This window comes from Cyphomyrmex costatus, unplaced genomic scaffold (assembly GCF_001594065.2).
Source record: "Cyphomyrmex costatus isolate MS0001 unplaced genomic scaffold, Ccosl1.0 scaffold505, whole genome shotgun sequence".
Taxonomy (NCBI): Eukaryota; Metazoa; Arthropoda; class Insecta; order Hymenoptera; family Formicidae; genus Cyphomyrmex; species Cyphomyrmex costatus.
In genome coordinates, this window is record NW_017279311.1 from 154,844 (window position 1) to 181,868 (window position 27,025).

Sequence of the window (27,025 nt, forward strand, 5' to 3'; positions counted from 1 at the left end):
TGTTGAAACTCTAGTTACTTTTCGATGAAGAATATTTTATTCGTTTCTCAGTTTTATTTTATATGTATATACATGTAATGTAATAAAAATATTTATATACTATATATAATATTACATCATGCAAACAATTCAAGTTTTGTTATTCCATCTTTTTTCTAAAATTATTACCGCTATACATTTTTATAGAGTTGAAATGTGCTTTATTTTTTGTCATCTTCCAGATAGTTCATGCCGACCACGAAACACGAATACCTTTAATCTGTATGCATGAATGTCAGCACTTTTTTCGATTAATATTTAACCGTAATCCCAAAACGCAACGTTCCGAGAAAACCGATCATACGTTCGATTGAATTTTTTTTCACATAGATATAATATGCGTGTACGATAAACTGTTTGCGCCGTCGATAAATATATACCTGCAGCAAATACATCTCTGCTCTTCTGGTAAAAAAAAACTCGCCGTTTAAATAAAGAGCGCGCGAGAACGAACGACGTTGAATCTTAGCGAAGTGCGCTTCCATCAATTTTAGAGCCACGGCTGGCGGACCCGTCCATTTGCTGGATTTCGCGATTCGGTCGACGGTGGGAAAAAAAATCGCGAGCCCGCCTCGTGCCATCGATCGCCGGTGCATCGCGTCAGCGTGAAATTCGTGCGAACGTAGCGCGCGCGAGTTTCAAGTTATCGATCGGCGGGCCGGCGCGCGTGACGTCACCGAGGATCACGCCACATCCCCGCCCACTACTTCTCGCCGTCCGATTGGCTCGCGCGCAGGCCGGCTGTCTATATTGAGATCTCGCGACCCGCGTAGCCGGCTGTACCGAGTCGGACTTGCCAACGGCTCGTGAGTTTCAGTGCGTCCACGACGTGCGTTTGTAACGTATAGATAGTGCGATGAGTCCCGTCTGACAATCGACGCACGTTGCACGTCCTGGAACGAGTTGATTCGCAGATCATTCGGCCGAGCGTTTTCAGCAGCGAGAGCGCCGTAACTCTCTTTAAGCGTAAATCAGGTACGTAATCCGGCGGACGGATATTCCTGCCTCGCGAAAGTTGAACGAAGTCTGTTACGCGCCCAGGAAGCTACGGGTTTGTTGATATCGTGTCATTTTGCGCGAGTTTAAACGAACGCACGGATGCTTCGTCCTCGATTCCGACACCTCTCGTTTGTGTACTAACGATGTTTACTAATATAAAAAAAAAAAAAAACTTGAAGCGTCCACGCGCACTCTCGAGTTATGACGAGCGAAGATTGGATTGTTTACTCTTTTAACGTGTACGTATATTACCGTATGGAATGTATGAAACAGATACGTATCTTCGTACATGACGTGTATACGGAAAGGTAGATTACTGTAGGTAGATCCGATAGCGATAATTGCTTGAAATTCGCGCGTTATTCGCGTAGATTGTTCAGAGATGACGTAGGTATAAAATGCACGTTTCTTGATCTTGACATCTGTCAGAAAGAATCGATTTTAAGTTTCTCAGCATCTTTCGATAGAGAGAGAGAGAGAGAGAGAGAGAGAGAGAGAAAGTGAGCGAGCGATGTGATTAATCTTTTCTAAACTAATAATTAATGACAACTGACAAAAAAAAAAGATGCGCGTTTTATTGTTATTAGCTCCCCTCTCATTTTTACCAATTAGATTAAATTTATAATTAAGAGAGTTAATTACCCTCTTTATCTTTCTCTAATTTAAAAAATTAAAATAAATTAAACCAAGATTCTCGAAGTTAATCTACATTGATAGAAGTAGACATCGTAGGTCTATTTTGTACAGCTGGACCAATGCATACTTTTGGAACTTCAAACCAAAGTATGTAAGTATGTTTCCTATTTGGCGAAAGTTCGAAAAAAAAATCGAATGCATTCTATTGTGGAAAAAAAAGTCCTGTGACTATTGTGTGCAATTCCCCGTGTAAACAAATGACGCGCGTAATCGTTCCCCGCTTGAGTATCGTTTTTTTTTGCAGGTGATTTAAAATTTACTTCGTAATGCGGTATTTTTGGAACACGCCGCGAGCGCTACGTTTTGACCGACACGTGCGACTCCGTAAGTGACCGGCGCGACCATATTGCGGCCCGCAAAGAGGCCACGACCGATGCAGTACGATAATGGAGAGAGAGAGAGAAAGAGAAAGAATAGCAGGGCATCCGTTCGAGAAAATCATCTACCGTTGACTTGACTGATATTTTATTTGCTGCACGACGAATTTTTCGAGCGTATTGATTAATGACTACGAGATAGACGGGCTTCCAGAAAATCTAGAGCATCTCTATTCTACCGTCAGTTAATATGATTGAAGAATGTGTCGTACGATAAATAAAATATTAGTTTATTTATGCCCGTGGCACATTTTCATATTATACAATGTTATGCATTTTTTATTTGATTGCCTGCGTTTTAGTAAATTAATAGAAATTCTACGTGAATTCTGGGTGATGCAATTCTATTTATTAAAACGTAAACAATTTAGCAGGAAAAAATACGTCTTGTGCCGCTGGCAGGCTTTTGTTTGTTTAATTTTGATCTCGATTTAATTTTTCTCTCTCGCTCCCGATTGGTCATCTCCAAATTCTCCTTTGTATCTTCACTGTTCATTTTTATCAATATAGATTAACATCAAACGTTTTATTGTACTCTTTGCTTTTTCTTATTCTTGCAATCGGAAAAAGATAAAAACTATAGAGATTAAAGTTAATTCTAGAATCATCGAAGATGCCAAATGATAATTTCTTACTCTTGTTTTTGGTTAGTAAAAAGTTATTTTTGTTATTATTTATTATTTATTATATATTATTAAAACTATTTTCGTATTATTATTATATATATACATATTTTCAAGATTTTGTCCTGTATATCTAACACAAAAAAGAAAAAGAGTTGAAATAATATCAGAGTAAAAATGGCATCATCCGCAATTTAATCAATATTGGCAGAAGTGGACAGTAAAACCACAAAGGAGAATTTTAAGCATAAAAGTATACACACGAGAAAACAGATTTGTTTTACTCTTTTATTTTAACGATATATAATTTTTCAATGAGACGTTCTGATTACCGAAGACTTTAAATTCTTCAAAGAAATCCGCGAAACTCTCGATCGTATCGAAAACAGTGTTTGTTTATTTATTAGCGCAAGTACTTTTGACACTGTTCTTCAATGTCGACTCGATGTTTGGCAAGAGTCAGATGTATGTTATTGCCGTTTGCTGAATATTTCACAGATTTCACAGTACGTCATATTTATACACTGTTTAGCGAAAACCAAACGCGCTTACACATTCACTTTCGAAACGTAATCGAGGATGAGACAGCAGTGAAAATCGAAGGTCTGTTTTCTGTAGCTGAACTAACGTACACTTTTGGAACTTAACGTGAGATAGGTAGATGTTTGACATTTGTCGAAAGCGAGAAAGGGCGCTCTAGTGCAGTTCATTGCAGGAACAGCAGGCAGATAAAAAATCGACCGAATTTTTTAATTAATCGTTTTACAAGGAAAAGAATTTAAAGTGAAGCGCGCATCTCTTCGTACTATGAAGGTAGCCTTTTCACAACGCGTGTTTGGAAACTCGAGATCGTAAAGCAAATCTAATTAGGCTTCGTCTTTCAGTCTAAGGTTTTTATTTAGTCTTTTAAGCCGGTATTTATAATCAGTTGTTAAATTTGAAACTCTGTTAAGTACCGTTTTAAAATGTTATAAGATAATTACAGAGTCATATGAGCACCTTGAGATATTATTTAAGACGGTCTTGAAATAAGATCGCTTTTAGTATATGATAATAAAACGTTGCAACCAAGGTTGCAACACTTTTTTAGTCCCTCTAACTGCAGTATATACATATACACACTAAAAATTTTCACTTTTCACGTGAGAAGAAAAGTACATCGATCGATATCCTAGGACCTGGATTAAAGGATTAAAATAAAAGACGAAATCTAATTATAGATTTGTTTTCAGTGGAAAAGTAAACATTTTTGACAATTCATATACACTCAAAAGTTTCACTTCACACACGTTTCCGCTCTGGAAAAAAAAAAAGTTACATGAATGAGATCTCCAGGATCTTTTATTTTTACGACCCGTTAAAGCACCGTCTAATCGGCCGAAGAAAAAGGAAAACCACATGACCGAGAAAAGCCATGTCACGCCACGCCGACAGGAGACGCTCGCAGCGTCCCATCGATCCCGCTAGTTTCAGGCTGCAAGATGGCCGCGGCGTTGATCACCAGGTCGGTTCGTGTCCCGCAACGCCGTCAGTGCGTACGGATACCTGAAGCCGGTCGCGTGGTACGCGTGTGATTACAACGGAGTATTCGCGCGCGGGAACGAACGTCCGGTGGCGCAGATCCGGTGAATCGGCGGTGCGATGACGTCGCTCGAGCGTCATTGAGGATAGATCGCGTCTCGTAGGGAAACCCAGAGGCTGCGGGGTACACTCTTCCCGCACGTGACGTGCAAGTTCCGTGACAGTGGAATCCTTCGCCGCACGAGACATTTAACTACGACCTAAGAATGTAAGCGACGCTTCCGTGATGCTTTCGATATACAGGGTGATCCGGGGAGAAGCGCTTCGCCGGTTTATTTTAACACTGATTTCAAAGAGCAGACGTGGTTAGGTTATTTGACTGTGTGAATCGATGGTGTTTGATTTTTTAATTGGAAGAGTTTTTTTTCTGTATATGTATAATTTGACAACTAACGCACGACGGATTTTGTATAATTTATTTTATTTATATACATATAGATTTTACGGTGTTTATTATTCGATGAGAATATTCTCTGGTATTCTGTTTTGTTGTGATTATGATTGAAATTTGAATACTTGGCTGTGATAAAGATTGAGAAAGTCATATTACAAAAATTGATTGACAAATTACAGCTCTGATTAAATATATATATCGACCTTCTCGATGCAGGTAAACAATAACGATGTGTTGTGGAAACTCGTATGTGCTGACGATGCTATTTGTCCGTAATGTTTCATTACGAATCCTTTATATTATGATTTTCAACAAATTAACGGTAAATACTAACGCGGTGAGAATGAAATACTAATTAGACGTTATAATTTGAACTTTGCTCCAAACGTTTGGCAGATTATTAGAGATAATCAGCTTAATGTTTAGTTCTTCACATAAACAAATAAACATCCAATATATGAATAGGAAAATTAAACGCGCTAGAATGAAATGCTACTTAAATGCTTTAAATCAGTATAAAATAGAATAAGTTTCCTTCGGAACGTAAAGTTTTTTTAACGATCTTAGCATAATTAGCAATTTTGCAATAGGTATATCGTTAGAATTTACTTAGCGCTGATTGGAGACTATTTAGAAGTCCTGTTTCTTTTTTTTAACTAAGCTCCTCGTTTACCTTTTTTTCTCCAACGTGAAAAGAGAAAGAGAAAAAAACAAACCGTGCCAGAAGTTTAGCTAAAAAGAATAGGTTTTAGATGTGGGTCACGGGTTTCCTTTATAGTGTGCTTTCTAGAATCCGTCGACGAAAGAACTGCGTTTCTTCCTCGTTCTGTATAAAGGCTGATGACGTTGCAGCGTGAGCAGGCGGATCTCGGGTTACGCGTTTCTCTCTGGCTTTTAGCGTGGCGCAGTATTATTGGCGTATTCGGACTTGACTGTACAATACTCTAGATCATTTGGGACGTGGAAGCCGGAGCACACGCTCCGATCGTGAGGACATTCAGGCGCTGACCTGGTTGGCATGTGTTACTATTACTGTGGTGAATGGGCACATCGATTATTTGATTGTCTTTCGATTATCATGTTTTCACTTAATCCGATTAATAAGCACCACGTGATACGATAACATGACGCAAAGTTCATTATACGAAACGTGGAATTATTGCTAATCGTGCTATTTTAAAAGCGATAATCTCAAATAATCTGTTATCAGTTTTATCACAAATTTTATATGCTTTTCTCGTAGATCTTTGAGCGTAAATGGTTAATTTGGAGGAAAAAGATTAGCAATTTTTTTCGGAGCATAAAATTTTGTAACGTTGTAGCATTTATAATCAGCGATTTTGTAATAGCAATAAAATATAGTTGAAGGTCAAAACGAATATATAAAAGGAAGATGTTGATTTAATATTTTTTAACTAAATTTTTTTGAAACATCTCTCTTCTACACTCGTTTTGACGGGTCCTTGAATTATATTTTATTACTTCGCCAGAACCGAGCTTTGAGTTTAATTCAATCTTGTAATATGTTAAAAATTTATAATAATGCTGGTTGAGGATTATCTTGACGAGGGGTCACAAGTTTCCTTTGGAATTAACCTTGGTATAATTAACTCTTTAGAATTCGCCGGCAAAAGATTCCTCACTTGGGATGTGATTCGTGCAAGTGTAAGCGTATTCGTCCGAGATCGCTTCGAGATCCCATTATCGAGAGGCTTTCGAAAGTTCATCCGGGAGTGTGGACTTGGGAAAGCAGGACGTGTGTCGGATTCATTCGCGGATTTCCCCCGTATCTCCGACGTATCTCATCCCGGGTTCGCGAACAGCTGTCCCGGCGCCTCGTGCGCACGTCACTTCCACCTCCGATCGTCGCGTGGCGTTATCGGGCGAAATCCCAGGGTCCACGCGCGGGCCGGTCCGCGACCAAAGATCAAAGGTAGTCGGGATGCTTGATGTGTATCACGGTGTGTCGGCGCGGCACGAATTCAGTCGTTCGTCGACCGTCTCGAAGCGCGCCTTCCGAGATCTCTTCTCCTCGCTTTTTACGCTACACGCACACCCTGTCCCTTATTCCTCGGTGCCACGTACACGGCACACCCGCGGATGAGAACGTGGTGGAGAAGTGCGACGCAGACAGCAAGCGGATCACACGCACACGCGGGACACACCACATCATTCTTCACACCGACACTCCTGAATCGCGCGTATAGTGATAATTTCCTCTCCCGCGATCGCGCGGTGGGAAAAGCGACAGCCGGCTGGAAGTGATCTCGGTGAGCAGGAAGGTAGCGAGGAGGAACCGGTCGTTTTGTCACGAAACTCGTTAGGTGAGCCTATTTGTATTGTTGGCGCTTGTTACGAATAATCGCCCACCTGTGGGTGTCAGCAGCTTGGAATTTGTCGCGCATTTTTCATCGTTATGGACACACCGTGAGGCTAATATTTCATTTATTCACTGAAAAAAATTTACCAAGTCTTAATGCAATACATTTTTTTTTGGATAGTATTGACTAAACATTTACTCTCGAGAAATAAATATTTATTAAAAATGAAAAATAATACCAGGAATCCAATAACATGGAGAATTTCCACAAAATTGGTTTATAAAAAATATTTAAATCAAATTTATTATTGTTGTATTGAATTCGTGTATGTTTACATTATGTAAATATTTGCCTGAACTAATTTAAACAAATATTAAAAAGAAAATAGTAATTTTTTAAATGTTGTGCATGTCAAATTTTTCAAGTCTGTCGATTGGCAACAAGATTGGAAACTCCAGAATTTTTTATGTTTTTTTTTATAATCAATTAATATGTTTGAAAACTTTGTCGTTCACTGAGAAAAATTTCTGATTGAAAATGAAGGGTCATATCGATTAGAATTTTGGTTATTTTAACAAAAATTATAATAAGTTCAATCAGGAAATTCTGATTGCTCATTTTCAACCAAAATCCCAATTGACACAATTATATATATGTATATATTGATATATATATTTTTTTTTCAGAATACGAAAAATGAAATATTGGTCTGACATTTACGAACAACGTTGTAAATCAATGTTAAATTCCCCATTCGTTTTCGCAGAATTTAAGCGCTACACTTCGTGGAAATTGATAAATTTGCGATTTGTTTGACCGGATTAATTGACACTGTTTCGCTGATATCGGGCGGAAGTAACGTTTCTCTGAAGGACTTATCGTTATTCCTCTCTTCATCAATGCGTTTGTTGTCGATTCCGAGTCAACTAACTTGTAATAAACTTTCTGATTGCCTCAACCAGTGAGGAATCATATCATAATGTTTCCCATTTAGCCGTTATCAATTCGCAGGCTTCTTATTATCAATTTGCGGCAGACTGATCGATTTTGTAAATTCACGGTCAACATCGAACGAGGTCGACGGCGATCGTGTCGATTGACGTCTTTATCAATGAATGAAGGATTTACGCAAACGACAATGGCGCTGCGCCAGTTTACAAATGTTTATTCGATCTTGCAGCTCAAAACGCATACCGGTATAAAGAATTGATAAATAGAATTAAAATTTTGCACATTCGTCATTCCTCGGCGTTAACTTGTTTATGAGAGATTTTGCAATTTAAATGTGTCCAAACACAATGATTGAAGTTCAAGATTTATATTGGTTTGTTGTTAATATTTATGTGATAATAATTTCGACATTCTACGCACTAACGTTGTAATCAATAATCAATTGGCGGGATAATGTGTAACCTTGGTTCTTTTTACACGTACATAACAGATTGCATATGTATACACTTTTTTAACGTAATAAAACAAAAGAAGATGAGTAATTTTTGTGTGTACGATAATTAACTTATTTTATTTTAACAATAAAATAAAGAATGACATTTCTCATTGGTGTTTTACTTCTCATTGTTCTTATATCTTTTAGAAAATAATATCCATTTGAGAAAAGAAATATCATCTTTCTTATAAATACTAATTAGAATACTGTCAGTATTTATTTAACATTCTTTTTATATTAGTTTTTATTTTGAATAACTGTGAGTCACCTTTGCTTACATTTAAATATACATGAAGTTGTGCGAGATAGCGGCAGACATTAGCGATGTTAATTTTTAATGTGTTAGGAATAGCACGTGTATTTACCACATAATATAAACGTCACGTAAAATACTCATAAAGTGTTCCTTTATTTTTTTTTGTTTTAATTCCAATGAATTTTGGGAGATGATTTATTTGCTGATTTATGACATTCTGTTTTGCGAACATTTTTATCTATTTTGAAGACTAAGTAAATTTGTTGTAAATACCGTCGAGTATTAACGAGCTGCGAGTCGCGAGATTAAGTGTGACGCGTAGTGTATATTCAAGCCAGACGGACGTGGATGATCGCCTAGACGGAAACAATCCGTAAAGTAGTGCATGGTGGTTTCATCGTTGGCCGTGCACGAGGTTATTAATAATGGCGATGTAGCGTGAAATCTTCCCCCTCGAGGTCTCTCTTCCGTCGATTCTCTTCCGCTTTTGCTGCGATAAAAAGGTTTTTTTTTTTTTTTTTTTCAGATCAGCACGATTATGGGACCAAATTGCTCTTCTCGGTAAACGTATAATCGCGCACAAATCGTCACATCCTGATTCCGAACGCGAGAATTTAATATACACTCCGTTAACGTTTCCTCATCGAACGGTCTCTATTCAGGTCACGTGTAATCTAAGCATAAAAAAGTGTAATATCTATTTTTAACTGGAAGATTATATTAATATGGAAACGCATACATGAACATTTAGCGCATACATTTAATGCAACCCGTTTTGAATAAGCAACACAGATTTTTCTTCGTTCAAATTGTATCAAGTTATGTGTTTTCTATATGCAAACAAAATATAGCAATTCTTAAGAAGCCTCAGCAATGAATTGGCATTCTGGTGGCACGATTTGTAGTCCATACGGTGGCTGACCTGGATATCTCTCTCTCTTCGTATATAATTTCGATACTACCTACTTTAAAAATTCTTCGTGTTCGTGTCTAGGAATGCAGTTAGGAACTATCGCATTTTTCTTCAAAGCGAAAATTTTACATTTTACACAAATAATCGAACAAAAAATTTCGAAAAATTTTTAAACTCGTAGATTATATAGATTACATTTATAAGACCATTTTTTATTTTCGGTCCGGTTTCATTAGTGTAGATTAATTTTGATTTGATTTATTTTTTATCTTTTTCTAATTCTTAGAACTAGAAAAAGATAGTGAATTAAATAGACATTAAGTTAATTTTATTGGTACAAAAAACACTGAGAGAAAAGTATTTATGATTACATGTTATTATAATTATGATTATTATTGCTTATAACATTAATAATAATCAATAAAAATAATTAATAAAAATTTATTGTTTATCAATTGTACGGTCGTAAAAATTATTCTAGTATTTATTAATAATAATCATACGTATATTTCTATCAACAAATATATATATATATATATTTATTGATGATAATTGCAATTATTATAATTCAACTATAATAATTTATAGTTATTTTTTGGAAGACAAACATGTCTAAACTTGAACTTTTCTGACTTTTCTGAGCTTAAACATTTCTCTTAGTGTAGTAAAAATGGACATTGCTTTTCTTCTGATCGTTGTTTTCATGTTGTTTTTCTAGGAACTTGTAAGGATTCTTCTATAAATCGTACACTCGAACGTGATTCTCGCTCAGCCTTAGATCACTTGTGTTTATTGTGATCTAGTTGGACGGTGAATTAAAGAGTATAGAATCCTGGATTTCTCTGGATTATCGACTTTACAATTGATCCAATCTAACATTCAGCAGCAATTCAGTTTATAAACGCATTGCATGTGTAGCGTGTTAAATCAGATATTTGCAGCGAGAAGGGAATTTTCTCTCGCAGTTCAATCGCGATAATAAACTGGTGCGGATAATCTGCACTTTAACGATTTAATTAATTCGTCGCATTCCGTACTCCGCCACTTTTGCGCTGGCGAGATCGTCACGATGATCATTGATAGTAAACTTACGTAACCATAGGAAGCGGAATAATTTACGAGATCAAATATGACTAATTAATATTATATCAATTAAAAAAACGTATGATAAATTATTTATAAATCTTGATTTTTTTGTTTTGCACTGAGGAAGTATTTTATCAGAATAAACTCTTATAAAATATATTATTATGCATTGTATCGCCTTTAAACATTGGCTTTGTGTACACTTAATTGGTATAATCTGTGAGATATACTATAGATACGCGCGACACAAACACAATTTTCTATCCTTGAAAATATTGATCGCCCACCGTGAGAGTGATGGGCTCTTTCATCAATTATTATTGTCAGGGTGCTATCAATGCGATCCTTGTAAGATCGGTGATACAATCAATCACGTCAATGTGTTCAAAATTTTGAGAGTCATTAATCATGCATAACAAAAAGATGAAAATGTTATTTTAACGAGATATCTAAGTAACTCAAGAAATATTAATGATATATATTAAATTATGCTTTTATTATTAATTATCTTAATTATAGTACTTATTTGAATTTTAATTAAAGGAAAAAGACTCATTTGGTGTTACTTTAATTTATTCTATTATTTGCGCGAATCGCGTTCTCTCTCATTATCATATTCTGATTCAGGATGGTTTAGTCATTACATAAACTGCGCGGTAAATTATTATGTAAACACCGGTTCGAAATCCATCTTTCTTCACGTGTGAAGCAATGTCATTAAATACTGAATATCTTTTATTCGTATTTTCTTTCTATTCATACAAGTACCCCTGTAGAAAATCTTCATTATTAAATATTGACTTAATGAAATTATTACAATCATATTTGAAATATAACAATTATTTGATTTTACGAATATTTTTTAGATGGTACAATATGTTTTATTCATGCTCTTTTTTGAAAAATTATATAAATCAATTTTTAATGTAAAATAACCTTAGATTTATTATTAAGGAGTAAGAAATAATTTAATCTATTATACATACGCGGATAAATTTTCATTATATGTCAAACATTATAAAAGTTTTAGATTTATCTGAAATGTGTTAATACGTAATGATTTAAGAAATATATTTAATTTATAGTTTGTATATAATCTTTTTTTTTTGTAGTATGAAGTATAAATCATTTAATAAATAATTCATGATTGTTTCTTTTGACATAGATAAAAAATAGCTCTCCAAGAGAAATATACACATCGATGGCATTGACAAAGAAATTAGAAAAGGATCAATAAAGATGGGTTTTTGATAAAAAAAATAAACCTTTCTTTGACGGTCAAGTACTTCACGGAAAATGATGGCTCTGACATATGTTAAAGTACATATAGTATATATGCAGGGATATTTTTAGGGAAGTTTGATCTTGCGCGGACAATATTTAGAATATTAGAATATGAAACGCATCTTGATTCGCTCTAAAGTTTATAACCCATAAAATGGAAATTAAAAAATGATTACTACTGCATTACTGCTATGAATTTTTCAATGACTAATCTTACTAATGATTATTCCTCTGGATAAATTATTTTTGAAAAAAAAAAACCATTTCAGGGCCTTATAAGCCATGGATAGAAAAAAAATAAAATGACACACTTTAAGACTGATCGGTAATAAGTTCAAAAAACTCATCTTATTGACCCTTCTACTTTATCGTTAACATAAATTTGTAGGGAATTGTGAATTCAGTATCCGATTCAGGCCCGTAATTGACGATTGAGAATTGTTTTTCAACCAGTTAGAGCAAAGTAATCGGCGACTGCATTGCTCTGATTGGTCGAAAAGTAATTAATCGTCAATCACAATCGCGCAATCGCCAGTGTGATTACGACTTTAAGCATATGAAAATATTTATATTATCATATGAATATTATTATTATATATTAAATAATCGTTTTTAGATATATTTATACTTTTGAATATCTTTCCATTAGTCCAACAAAAGTAACAACGAATGTTACTGCATTTGACTCGGGTTAAGTTACAATCCTTAGAAGCTTGTTAACGGTGTCGAATTATCTTGCATATGCGATTGTGTCACGTTTGCTAAATGCGTCGTGAAGGACGGGTCATCCGTGTGATATGAGTGCATCGCAGCTTATTTCTATGTGCTTAAAGGTACGTGTGCGTGCTCGAAAATTAGGTCAGTGGCGTTAATGTCGATATCCGTTTTGTCGAAGTTTAACCAAGATTGTTTCATAGCATATCACGAAAGGGCAAATAGTATTCATTCGTGACTCTCTGAAGACATTTGTGATTGATAGAAGAAACCTGATAATTTTAGTAGATTGAAGAAAAGTTTATTCTGTGTGTTTACAAGAAAAGATACACTTTAATAAATCCAGAAAGTCAAGGGAAAGAGCCATTGAGGGTGCGAGCGAAATTTTTTTTAGGTCACACAGATATCAAAAAATGGAATATTAAATAGTTCTTTAAACCGTTACATTGAAAAAGTGTTATTTACTATAAATATATAATTTATAAAACGTTTCATTTTAAATTATATTAACAAAAAGAATATAATATAAGAATATAATGAAATTTGTTCCTTTTTATATTTAGAAGTTCCTTAAATTAAAAATTACTTTTGGAATATTAAAAATATATATAATATTTTGCTATAATTATTTTTTAAAGAAGACTCCAAGGGAGTCATGGCTCCCTTATGGATCCGCTAGTGAAGGTGCAGGAATGTGAATGTAATCGGTGACGTAAACGACAGTAGTTCTCTAAAGAGGGCAATGCCTTTTTGTAATTCCCAGAGACATGTGATGAATGATTCATAGGAACAGTCGTGTTAACGCTCAACATAATATATTTTAAAGGAAGTCCGTGCCTTTTTTATGGCTATTTCTTGTGATTATTCTGTTATTAATATGCAACATTTCAATCCTTTCATTTTTAGATTGTTTTTAATATCGAAGTGTAAACATTTTGGATTTTTTCCTGATTAACTTAAGCTTTAAAGTAAATTATTTTTCATGATTTTTTTAAGTATGAATATATTTAACTATTTTTATCAATTCATAAATTAGTATTATGAAGGCTATTAATTTTTTATTAATAAATAACTGTATGGATATATTGCTAGTGAATGTAAACATTATAAGAATAACTCGCGTCGCTTTGATCTTTGTCCAAAACAATAATAACAAGGAAACGTGACGCTTACATTACGAATAAAGTTAAAAGTTGAAATAAGCACTATTATTCACATTGACTTTAATTACATCTGGCAATTTATGATTGTTAAGTGTCGGAAAAAGCATAATTGATCGCAACGTGTCGCGAGTGTGCATCGTGATAATACCCTGATGAATGAAGGCTAGCCACGAATACAAGTAATGACGCAACGCGTGAAATAGTGCCAGTAGACGGAGCTTTATCGGTATTACGAGTATTACGACGTCCTTTCTGCACGTCATACGATATCGAACTTCGGACTCGCCCATGAAACGACCGCGTGGAAAGAAGCCCAGAAATCTTGTCGCGAAAGTCACATCGCGCAGAACTTGATTACTCAATGTTTTGAAACATAATTATACTTGTCGGACTTTAACCCTTGGAAGACAGGCCGGTATTGAATTTAACCTTTTCTCCCATTTGTTAGCGCGTGTTGGCGATTGCTCACGCGACGCATAAAAATTTGACGTTGTATAATTGTTAATTGAAACCCCAATTTTTCATGCCTTTCTATCAGTAGTTTTTTTAACGCTTCATGTCATTATATTTATATGAACATATTTTAATATTATTGACTCTTTCAGAAAAGTAAACAAAACGGACTCCGAGACGTTTCGTAAGCCCTGACATTTTGTGAATTCAGATTCTTATTCGTTCTACGACGAATCCTTGCCGTATTGTGAAATGTCTGCATTCGTGAAGGATTCCTCGATATCGTCGTCTATAATAATTTGTTTGTCACGTTCAGATTTTTGAAGTTCGTAACTAGATTTGTTCGCGTTGCTTGAAATTCGTAAATATTTTTGCATGTAAAATGAGATAAATATACACTGTAAAAAAATAAAATGTTAATTTTAACTCAAAAGACATTGAGTGGATTTTTTGAGACATGCGAAAATGTTAAAATTAACATTTTATTTTTTACAGTGTATAAGGTATATTTAGGTGTTGAAGGGAGAGAAAGTGAAAATTCTAACAATAAGTGCAAGCAAGGCGAACAGACCTGTTAATATACCCCAAAATTTATTACACATTAGTTGTTTATTTCCGATTGCGGAGAAATAAAGTTGTGTGGCAATAAATTTCACGTAATCTCCTAAAGCGGATTGAATTTGAACGGCGTCACCATTGTCCTCGTTCTTTGCACCATCAATTCTTATCGCGAATCTCAATAGTTATCTACGTCAAGCAACGTGAACTTTGGATCGTGTAGTCTTGCAAAACTGCTTGAGTACAAGGTGCGCTTTCTTGTGATATTTATAACATCTACTTCGTTTATATTTATGTGTCTTTTGGTTGTAAAGATATAAAACTTGTACCAATTAGGTGTGATACCAGTGGATTGAGTGGACAAATGTTTTTGTTTGCGATTTTTATCTTCCTGTCATTACGTTATCTCAGTTACATAGTCCTCAATGATCATCTTATTTGTCCGTGTCGTATTATACGCAAAACATCGAGATTTTTTTTTTTTTTATATAAATCCGATAATTTTTGACCAGTTGCTCTTTGCACCTTAGTGTCGAAGATAAGAATTCACGCGTGATGCAAATCGAAACGCGAGTCGAAAAGCAATTGGTATGAAAAAGAATCGGCATTTGGATTCTACGTACATTGAGAAAAAATATACTAAATTTTAACAGATATTTATTTGAATTATACTAATTTAACGTGTATTTATCATAAATAAATATTTACTAAATTAAACGATTACAAATTGAAATTATAGACCAATGAGAATAAGTTAATAGAAATTTATCTGTATCTCGTTTTCGCTGTAATTTTTATACACAATAAAAATAATAATAATAATAATAAAATAATTCTATGTTCGGTCAAAACTAATTTTAACGCTTAATAATGCTAGATGCAAATTTTTGCAAATATATTCCATTATTAAATTAAAAAAAAATGATACTTAAATTAATGATTTCGTACCAAATGGTATTCGTTTACGTTTAATAAATATTTAGCTGGTACTTCGTACAAAATCCATTAAAATTTGGTACACTCTTCTGTCAATGTACGGGCATTAGAATGTGAAACCGAATTTTGCGCCGCAGGGGTTGAACCTCGAAAGTCGAAACTGATCGCCGTCATCGCGCGTCGCGTTTCGACTGCAACGCGTGCATTCCGCCGCGAATTAACACGTGCACGCGTGCATCGGGGGCAAAGTGCACTTGACCGAGTCAGTTACCGCGCGGTTAACGGACCGCGAACACACCGCAGCGGGATAACTTGCGGATGACTTCGAGGAATTCTTCGCAAACGCGACATTTCCTTTACTGGAAAACAGTAGTAGGGAATTCGTTTAATTGCCGTCTCCCTTGGGTTTTACGTTGCGTAAACGCACGTATCCCAGAACACTTATACGAGACGTAAATGAAACAGCTCTGGCTAAGCTTACTCATCGTTTACTAAATAGGCAAAGCCGCGTGACAGATGTCAATCTGACCCATTAAGTAGTAACGTGATTACTTTTTATCGTACGAAGATTGATCACGCGTTTGTAGATTCTTTTAAATTAAGAGTTTTGTGCGATTTGATTATACCTGATTTTATTAACTTATATTCAGTCGAGTCTTTCGATTTGCGTTATTCGTGCGTGTTAAATATTTCACTAGTTTTTCTTTTTTTACATTATTCGCACACATCATAGTTTTATATATGCAGCGGTTCGACTTGACACGTACATATTTATATATTGTAACATCTTAATTTATTATTGCATAATACAAATTTATTATATAAATATACAATCTTATTTCCTGCACATAGTATATTTTAAACGAACACATTTTGCGGCGTTAAATGTTATTATTTGTAAAATTTTTAAACGTAGAGATATACTTCTTGACGACATTGAATAAGTTCCTGCAAACTTTAAAATGCATTTTATCATCTTTATTCAAATTTACTACAATTTATAGTTTAGCAAATACCTTTTTGAAATTGTCACAAAACTAATTCTCCATATAACAACACTTAAATACTTTAAAATATGTAAAGATAAGATAGAGAATATATTTCGATAGCTATCATTTATGTAAAAATAAGTTGCACTTCTAATGATATTAACGAGTAACTCTTCATTTACACACGTTTTTAATGATCGACGAGCACTGATAACGCCATGATTGGAGATTCTCAAATAAGAGATGGAATCCGTCATATATTCAGGACGCTGCTTAAAATAGAATAAAATAGATTATGCATTAGATAGAGACCGATATACACTGCTAGTACTGGAAATGTATATTGTAGTTCGCGTTACATACATATTATAGATTTTCAGTACTGCAGGCAGTGTATATCGGAACATGATTAAAATAAGATATGTGCTTATCTATTTTACACATCTACCTTATTCTATCTTAAGCACCATCCTGAAAATGATAGACTATAGTTAAATTGTCTAAGGCTGGTATTCATAGTCCATTCTTATTTCAAGACCGTCTTAAGATGCTAATATATATGGTTCTCTGATTAATTCATGACATCTTAAGACTGTACTCAAGACAGTCTTACATATAAGAATCGATTATGAATACCGACCTTAAAGTTGCGTTATTCGCTACCAGTATTGAAAATCTTTAGTACACGTCACGTGCATTATAAATTTTTAGCAGAGGCAGCTTAAACGGCGTCTAATCTTTTACTTGAGCATCCTTAGCCACGATAGTCATACATAAGACCGGGAGAACGATCGAGAAGCCTTCTTGACATATCTGCCAAAGACGAGTCGATTTCGAGCCTTCGAGAGCTCCTACCTTCGCCAAGTCGAGGACCGTTTCGGCGACGAAGAGCGTACTCGAATGCATCGCATGCACCTCGGAGAGATCCTCACTAACTTTTATCGACTTTGGGAATGTGGTTTTTCTTGCAGTGTCGATTAATCCGCATCGCGCACAGAGAAGCACCCCGCCGGGTGAAGTGTTGATCTTGGAAGAGTAAGAACGACCGGATAGAGAAAACCGCCACCATGATCGTGGACGATAAACAGTGAGTCGTAGTGTAAACGCACCGGATATGCCGCTGCGTAGCTCGTAGACATATGGAGCCCTGCACCGCTATGCATCGCGCATCGTCGTTCGCTGCATACGCCCGCATGAGCTCTCTTTGCTGTATTTTCTATTTCCGCTTGTACTATTACGACTCTCTACGCCCCCGGATGCGAGTGGCCCACGATGTTAAATTAAACGCGCTGTGGGCCTTTGCTCGTAGGACTTCCTGAAACGCATCCGACGCGAGCTCTTCCATTTATTTTGCCTTGCCGTAATGCTCAAGCACGTTTCTTTCTTTACGATCCCCTTCTATATGTTGCAATTTAAGTCGCATATTATTTATAGCCGTATTTTTTCCCTCGTTATTTATACAGCTGCAATCTTCTCGTATTGATATTTTTGTCACACTTATTTTTAATTTTCTTATCGTCGCAAAATTCCGTGGAGTACTTTGCAATTTAGCCGCTAATTAAACGGCGGTGGTTATTATTTTATCTATTTCTATCGCTTCAATTTAGTATCTGTCTTTTATTCTTAGCATGACGATTTTGTTCTCGATGTATCGGCATGAAATATATATCATAGTTAGATATGATACAATAGTATTGTATATCGTAATATTTAAGTATTTTGTAAAATGTGGTCATGTGATTTTAATCTCTCGTTCAAATTTGTAAAAATGTAGAATATATTACATAAATTGAATTTAAAATCACATTATCACGTTTAGCATTGAATAGAACGTACGTTTCGTAAGTATATCTTTTCTATTTCTCGTTGGAGAAATAATCAAATCAGCTATCGTACAAAAACGATAGCTAAGAATTTGAACAGTCGGTATTATTACAAGGTCGATTGTGATCTTTATTGAAAAAATATTGAGTGAGGAATTTTTTTTAAATAATATTACGCCTGAATTATACATAAGTTTCTCAACGTGATTATATACCTAATATTTAGATTGAAATCTAAGTATAATATTTCTGCGTAGCTTATAAATTTTATCTATGATAGCATTTTTACGTAGTTTTTAGATTTTTTTTTTATAAATTCTGTATTCTTCATAATGATATGTATTAGTTTTGCAAAAAATATATAAGTATTATATTATTACAACTATTAAGTAAACATTATATTATTACAAACTATAGATTTAACCCATATCGATTTATGTTCATATCGATTTATGTTCAAGGAAAAAGCCAAGGTACGAAGATATTTAATGGATTCTCCTACTCTCTTCTTTGTGTTTCAATTTTTAATGAATACACGATTGGAGACCGTGTTTGATTGTGAGTTCGGTTGTAGATCGGTAGTAAGGTATCATTATTTTAACATTATGGCTGCATAAATGATGCGGAACTTTTCCACTCGAATGCCAAAAGCAAATTGGAATAAAAATATAACTTATTATCTCTTAATGCAGATGAGAGAACAATCCTAATAGACTTCTTATCAGACTAATGAGCTATAATGAGTTTATTTTATTTTTTTTACTGTTATACTTCTATATTGTTATATGTCATATTTTTTTGTCATGTCCTATATTTTTTTAAAGATTAATAATTCATTTTTAAAAATAAATTTTTTTATCTCGTAATACTTTTATGTACAATTTAAAATTCTGTGGATATGTATTTTCGAGTGTTCGTTAGACGCATTGCAAAGAGAATAAAAAAATACAACGTAATTCAAATTGATGCTGTGTTCATTTTGTTGGACTTTCTCGCGACCTCGAGGGGAAAAGCTTTATTCGACTCACGGGAATTTGCGATAAATCGGTGGAAAAAAAAAAAACAGCGAGAGAACTCTTCAGCGGACGATGTACTCCGGTATTTGACCGTGAGACGCCTGTTACCGCACAGTTGGCCCCCTTCGTCCCTCGTCAACTTCCGCTTTAAGCACGAGACCCTTTGGACACATACTCGACCGCAGATAAGACCCGAGAGACCGGTTGGTTCCATTCGTTCGCTGCGTGCAACGTGAACTCGCGACGTTCAAAGTCCGTAACGATATTGAAATCTCGATTGCGTGTTCTCTCGGTGTGTCTTCTCCTACACTTTGATCTTTATCTTCCACTATCGTACATAGTGTCTTACAGAATCATCAGTTTTATCATAGAATTATATAAATGACTCAAATTGTAAGACAATAATTTTTCTCACATTTTCAAATTAAAATAATTGAGTTGTGAAATACGATACGTGAAAGTTATAGTTGATCGCAAAAATAAGGCTATGTTTATAATTTAATTTTAACATACTCTCTCTAACATCTTTGATGAGATTTTATTTTTAAAGCGATCGTTTTTTTTTTAAATCTGTTTTTTTCTTTAATCAAAGAAATTTAATCGTTTCTGTATCGATTATATGTACGGATTTTTATAAAACCTTCAAAAACCGTTTAAAGACTAGCTTTAGACATCAATACTTTTGCCCTATTTCCCTATTTTCCTTCTACTTATAGACTTATAAATTCTACAATTATGAAGGTGCTGTCTTTCTTATATGACTCTTAATGTAGATTTAATTTCAAGTGTTCCACATCCTTATGTATATTTCATGTTGTTATATATTATGTATTCCATATTTTATTTTTTTGATACTCTAATGATGATAACAAGGACGTTCATTGCTAATTGGTATAGCATAGATGTGACGTTTTAATTACTCTTAGATCATATAGTGATTTTTTTTTATTTCTTTTGCAATGCGTTTAACGTTTACTTCATTATAGGAAACACATCACATATGAACTTTGAATTATCTGTGTTTATATTTGCAAGAGCATTATATTTTTACATATATTAATAATAATGAGATATAAAAATACATAATTATAATTAGCGGTCAGATGACCGTGTCGCAAATCAACAACATAAAGTAAAAGATTAATGATGATGAAACTAAGTCACTATATATGTATGATAATAAGAAACGAATTAACATGGGTTTTCAAAATCCTTATTAAAATTAATTTATCTGTATAAAATTAATAGCGAAATAACTAAAGTATTTTATAAACTGTGTGTGACGTAATGTCAATCAAAGTTTGCCTCAGATCTGTCATTTTAAGTTGAATCACAAGAACTGCAGAACGTGACGTAACTCGCATTTGCTTCTTGCATTATGTTGCCGTCTAACCGCTATACCTACATACGATCAATAGTATAAGCAAAATCAGAAGAAACTTGATTAATAACAATATTGTAGTGTGAAGTAACTATTGATCTAACTATACCTAAGGAGAAAAAGGCGGCATAAGTGCGACGCATAATAAAGTTCAGAGATGGTTGGTATATCGTGAATAGAATATGGCGCAATCAATAGTAGAATAAAAAGGTATCAACGGATATGCAAGTCCACTGATCTAAATTGACTTCGTCCGCAGATTGATATTTTATCGGAACCAGACTTGACCTCGCGAAACATGTGATCGAAGTGGACTTGAAATTAACTTTTTGCAATTGTTGAAAGTTTGTTTTTGTTGAAATAGGACTATTTCTTTAGATCTCAAAATATAATCCGATCAGTACGAAGAAATTTCCAACTGTCGCAAAATAAATTTTGCTGATCGCGGCCATTTATATATTTTGTATAATGATCACTCTTTCATGCAGTATTACAATAATATAAATCTTTCGTAACTACATAAATTATTTGATAAATTAAGATGAGAAAAAAATTGGTAAAATGTTTCCTATACATTTCACTAATTCTCTTAGAACAGGCAAGATCCTTTTTAAATATTTAAATAAGAGATTAGATTAACATTCAAATATATCTTATCATAAAAAAAATACCGCCAACGTGTAAAATATTTTATTAACTGACTGAAAATCAATAACTGTGTATATATATATATGTGTGATATATGTCACACAAGACATTAAAGGAGATGTAATTGAACAACTTTTACATTTTTGTTGCTCGAGAAATACTATATTTTTTATTAGGTTTGGGAAGCGACAGTGTGGTATTCTGGCACCTCCAGGCGACGCTAGAGAGACAAACTAATTAAATGATATGCCTTTCTAGTTCTTCGCTTCAGTAGGAGTACAATTGCGTTCTTATAATTGTTGATGTATACTATAGATATGTATGATTGAATTTGTATCCTATTGCTTCAATAGCTTATTATCGTATCACTTATCGATCTTGATAGATATGTCGTGTCTATAAGAGCGCTTCCTTTTTTTTTACGCACGTAGCATGATAAGTGTTGTTATAATATCTGTGACCACGCTGCTAAAATAGATAAATGGCGCTAATTCGTCGAAGTCTACGAAAGACTTAATTCTGATGATTAAATATTGCTTATCGGTCGCTTATACACGAGATAGTTTATAATCGTTATTGATTCGAATTGTTTGCAAGACGCATGATTCCGATCGATAGCCTTTTTACTCTTTCGCTTGAAAACTGCTTATTCGAGTAGATAATTCGCTTGCTACGGATAAGCAGAATGAGATATTGTTGATATCCGATAATATCGCGAAAATGTAGATAATTATAATTAATAATATTCAAAATTTATATTTTTTTACTTTAAGAATTAAAGTACAACAATCGAATCATATAAATGTATAAATTATATGATTACAAAATTTTTTTTTCAAGGGATATGAAAATAAAAAGATCTAGATTTACTTATTTATCATAGAGTTTTGCACTTGTTATAATTTCTTTGCGTCCAAATTTCACAAGAGAAGAGAAGCACGGAATATTATTTTTGATTAACGAACTGATGTCTAAATCAATATAAAAATATAAATAGAGCCAAATTAATTTAACGAATTATTTTAATTCATATATTAATACAAATTCAGACGTTTCGACTCCGATCGGGTCATTTTCAATGATACAATTATTTTACTTAAAATTAAATTGACATTATTTTTATACAATCTTCATATTGTAACACTTATCATTGCAAAAGTAAATAGGATAAAAAATTACTTTTGCAATGATACGTGTTCAATTTTGACAGCTGCAAATTATCTTATTTTATTACTCCAAATATATTTTATAATAAATTGACAGAGGATATTTACACATGGACAGATCACAAATTTTTATTTTATTTTTGACAAGGATCAAAGATAAAACACATATAAATATGAGTGTTCAAATTTAATGCACAGAATCCATGATTTTCAACAATATGAAGATTGTGTAAAAATAATGTTAATTTAATTTTAAGTAAAATAATTGTATCATTGAAAATAACCCGATCGGAGTCGAAACGTCTGAATTTGTATTAATATATGAATTAAAATAATTCGTTAAATTAATTTGGCTCCTATTTATATTTTTATATTGTTTTATATATATTGAGCCTTCTTATTATTTTTTATATTTTTTGATGTCTAAATATTTCTTTATTTAACAGGGAAATGGAAGGTTTCTGGATCTACGGCGCGATCCACGCGATCAAGGCTCTGTCGTACGTGTACGACTTGCTGACCTTCCCCGTGTATCTCATACTTCAGCGACCATGGGAGAAGCGTAAGGCCTCGAGGAGGATCAAGGCCCGTCCAATCTCCAAAGATGATAACCAGATCACTTACAGAAGCGTCGATTCCCCAAAATCGATGCATATCATGCTCGAACGTGAAAAGGTTGATACTCTGGAAAAGGTACTTCTTTGTGTTGTCAAAATGTACGGCGATAAGAAGTGTCTTGGTACCAGACAAATCTTAGCAGAGGAAGATGAGCCTCAACCTAACGGCAGAATCTTCAAAAAGGTGATATGTCAGATATTTAAATATAAATCATTCATTAGTATCTCTTAATGTGAAAAATTGTTATTTTTTTGTATTAATAAATATAAATGAAAGAGAAAATCATAGAAAAAGAACTTTTTAGGCTGAATCTCAACATATCTATATAAATTTCTTTATTTAATGTTAATATGAAAGAGAAACTAATTAATCATGGAATTCTGTCTCTTTTCCAGTATAAAATGGGAGAGTACAAATGGAAGTCATTTAACGAAGTCGAAAAATTGGCCTCTTCTTTCGGTCGAGGTTTGGTAGAACTCGGTATGAAACCACGTAATAATATTGTTATCTTTGCCGAGACAAGAGCGGAATGGATGATAGCGGCACACGGATGTTTCAAACAGAATTTCACCGTGGTTACGATCTACGCGACTTTAGGCGATGAGGCTATTGCTCATGGTATCAACGAAACCGAAGTAGATACTGTCATTACCAGCCATGAACTTCTGCCAAAATTCAAGCGTCTATTAGATATGGTACCGGAAATCAAGAGAATTATTTATATGGAAGATCAACTCAAACCGACTAGCACCAAAGGTTACAAGGTATATTTTAGTTTAAATATTCAGTATTAGTTTTTAATATGAATTCGCGTTTAAATGAGTTTTTATGCGTTAAAAGAATATATAAAATTTTTAATCAAACTTTTTGTAATTACGTAATTGTGTTAGTGAAGTGATTGCGAAAATTAATTAATAATTCAAATAACCGGTTATTTTGCGCGCCACTTGAATCTGTTGATATTATTTTTCTTCTGAAAACTTGTTTTGCCTAATAGCTGTGGCATTGACTTTGATTGACTGTGATTATGTTATTACGTAATGTGTGGTTGATGTCACTTATGATCAGTAGTTTTCACTTTCTTAGTTTTTTTTTTTTTTAGGTAACCGTTACTATTTATTTTTATTTCAGGATGGAGTGCAATTATTACCCTTCACCGATGTTATCAAGATGGGCAATAAGTCAAGTGCGAGTGCTAACTCTCCGAAGAATGATGACACCGCTATAATTATGTATACGTCTGGTTCGACTGGAGTGCCGAAAGGCGTCCTTCTTTCTCACAAAAATATCATTAGCACTCTAAAAGCATTTTCCGATGCTGTAGAGATCAGATCAGACGACGTTTTTCTCGGTTTCTTGCCATTGGCTCATGTCTTCGAGCTACTGGCTGAGAGCGTGTGTCTTTTAACCGGAGTTCCTATCGGTTATAGCTCACCGCTTACATTAATCGATTCGAGTAGTAAGATTCAGAGAGGATCGAAGGGTGATGCTTCCGTCCTACATCCAACTTGCTTAACTGCAGTACCGGTGAGTATCTTTGCAAATCATTCAATTTCTTATTAGCTGTTTTGCTTAAAAAAAATTGTTTATCTCTTAATCGTTAAGTTATTCAGAACATATACCAAGTCTGTATAAATAAAAAATATTTTAATAAATGAAAAAATATATCAACATCTTTTTTAAAACAAATTATCAAATTTTGTTTCTAATTTTAATATAATTTTTTAAGTAGCACTAATACAAATATAAAAATTGTTTCAGCTTATTCTCGATCGAATCTCTAAAGGAATAAACGAGAAAGTGAAAAAATCTGGTCCATTTAGGCAAGCTATATTTAATTTTGCGTATGAATACAAACTGAAGTGGACGAAACGAGGCTATGAAACACCTCTTTTCGACAAGTATATCTTTGGAGCCGCGAAGCAAGTACTTGGTGGCCGTGTTAGACTTGTGCTCTCTGGAGGAGCTCCACTCAGTCCGGATACTCATAATCAAGTAAAACTTTGCCTATGCGTCACTGTAACTCAAGGATACGGACTCACAGAAACGACTTCTTGCGCAACTGTTATGGACAGTATGTATTTCTGAATCGCAATGCTTATTCGATGTTCATGTTATCGTATTTAAGTTGTCACGACGTACATTTTTCTTTCAGCGTACGATAGAACTACTGGAAGAGTGGGAGCACCCACTACAGTTTGCGATATCCGATTAGAGAATTGGGAAGAGGCTGGTTATCGAGTCAAAGATCATCCACACCCCAGAGGAGAGATCGTGATCGGTGGTGACATAGTTTCCGCGGGTTACTATAAATTACCGGACAAAACGAAAGAAGACTTCTTCCAAGAGGACGGCAGACAATGGTTCCGAACAGGTGATATCGGCGAAATTCATGCAGATGGTTCCATCAAAATTATTGGTACGTCTCAAAAATTATAATGAATATATCTTTTTATTCTTATGAGATATATAATACCTGTATTAGTTATTATTTTTGGTATTTCTCTGATGATGCATGTTTATTTGTGTAGATCGAAAGAAGGACTTGGTTAAATTACAACTCGGCGAATATGTTTCTTTGGGTAAAGTTGAAGCAGAGTTAAAGACTTGTCCTGTCGTAGAAAATATATGCGTCTATGGCGATGCGAATAAAGCGTACACAGTGGCATTGGTTGTACCTAACCAACATTACTTAGAAGAAATTGCTAGTAATCTAGGCATAATTGGAAAGAATCTTGAGGAACTCTGTAACAATCCACAGATTGAGAAAGCGGTACTTCAAGAACTTGTTGAGCAAGCGAGGAAATGTATGTTTTTGCATATCTTTGTGATTTTAATTTTTAACTATTTATTATTATTATTTTATTGTCAATCGATAAATTTGTTATTATTCAACTGTCTTTTTATCGTTCGTAGGTAAGCTCCAAAGGTTTGAAATACCCGGTGCGGTTAAGTTGTGTGCAGAGCAATGGTCACCTGATATGGGTCTGGTCACCGCGGCATTCAAACTCAAGAGGAAAGCGGTTCAGGAACGTTATCAACATGAAATTAACAGGATGTACGCCTCGTGATGTTCCGCCATAGGATGCACTAAATGTTGCGTATAATGGGGATCTAAATCTAAGAAATCACCTTGTCCAACAGACGGTACCTCGATAATTCATAGATATGTATAAACATTGTCATGAACTCATATTTTGCGCTGGTCACGGGATACGTGCCAAGCTCGTGGCAATCGCGTGTGCAATGATAATCAAAAGATCTCTGCATTCTTCGAGTGATTTTCTCGATTCTATCATCTGAATAATGATCCGCCGATCGCATGTTTGATCACATCAAATTGTTAAATCACTTGATTGAACCGACACGCTCATTTGTAGAACGCCGAGATTTTTTGATCTAAAAATGAAAGTATCGCTTTTTTAAGACATTTTTTCATCAGGTCTTCCGAGCGCGATAAATTTTTTGCAATTTTACATCGATATCGATATCGATATCATACGAAACCGATGTGATTTCTTATATATCACTATTCATTTTACGT

At 34.3% G+C, this 27,025-nt stretch overlaps 1 protein-coding gene across 3 annotated transcripts; it reads left to right on the forward strand.

Moving 5' to 3' along the window:
* Positions 1 to 851: 851 nt before the first annotated feature.
* Acsl (Acyl-CoA synthetase long-chain) lies at positions 852 to 27,025 on the forward strand. Of its 3 annotated transcripts, none has more exons than XM_018545856.1 (8): positions 852 to 1,014; positions 23,310 to 23,664; positions 23,877 to 24,245; positions 24,613 to 25,008; positions 25,243 to 25,555; positions 25,637 to 25,900; positions 26,013 to 26,288; positions 26,398 to 27,025. In XM_018545856.1, exons 2-8 carry the CDS (start codon positions 23,314 to 23,316, stop codon positions 26,550 to 26,552), a joined length of 2,124 nt encoding a protein of 707 aa, XP_018401358.1. In that variant the 5' UTR covers positions 852 to 1,014; positions 23,310 to 23,313; the 3' UTR covers positions 26,553 to 27,025. The 3 variants fall into 3 exon arrangements, with proteins under 3 accessions (XP_018401358.1, XP_018401359.1, XP_018401357.1); XM_018545857.1 differs by lacking the exon at positions 852 to 1,014 and adding an exon at positions 6,709 to 7,033; XM_018545855.1 differs by lacking the exon at positions 852 to 1,014 and adding an exon at positions 17,420 to 17,916.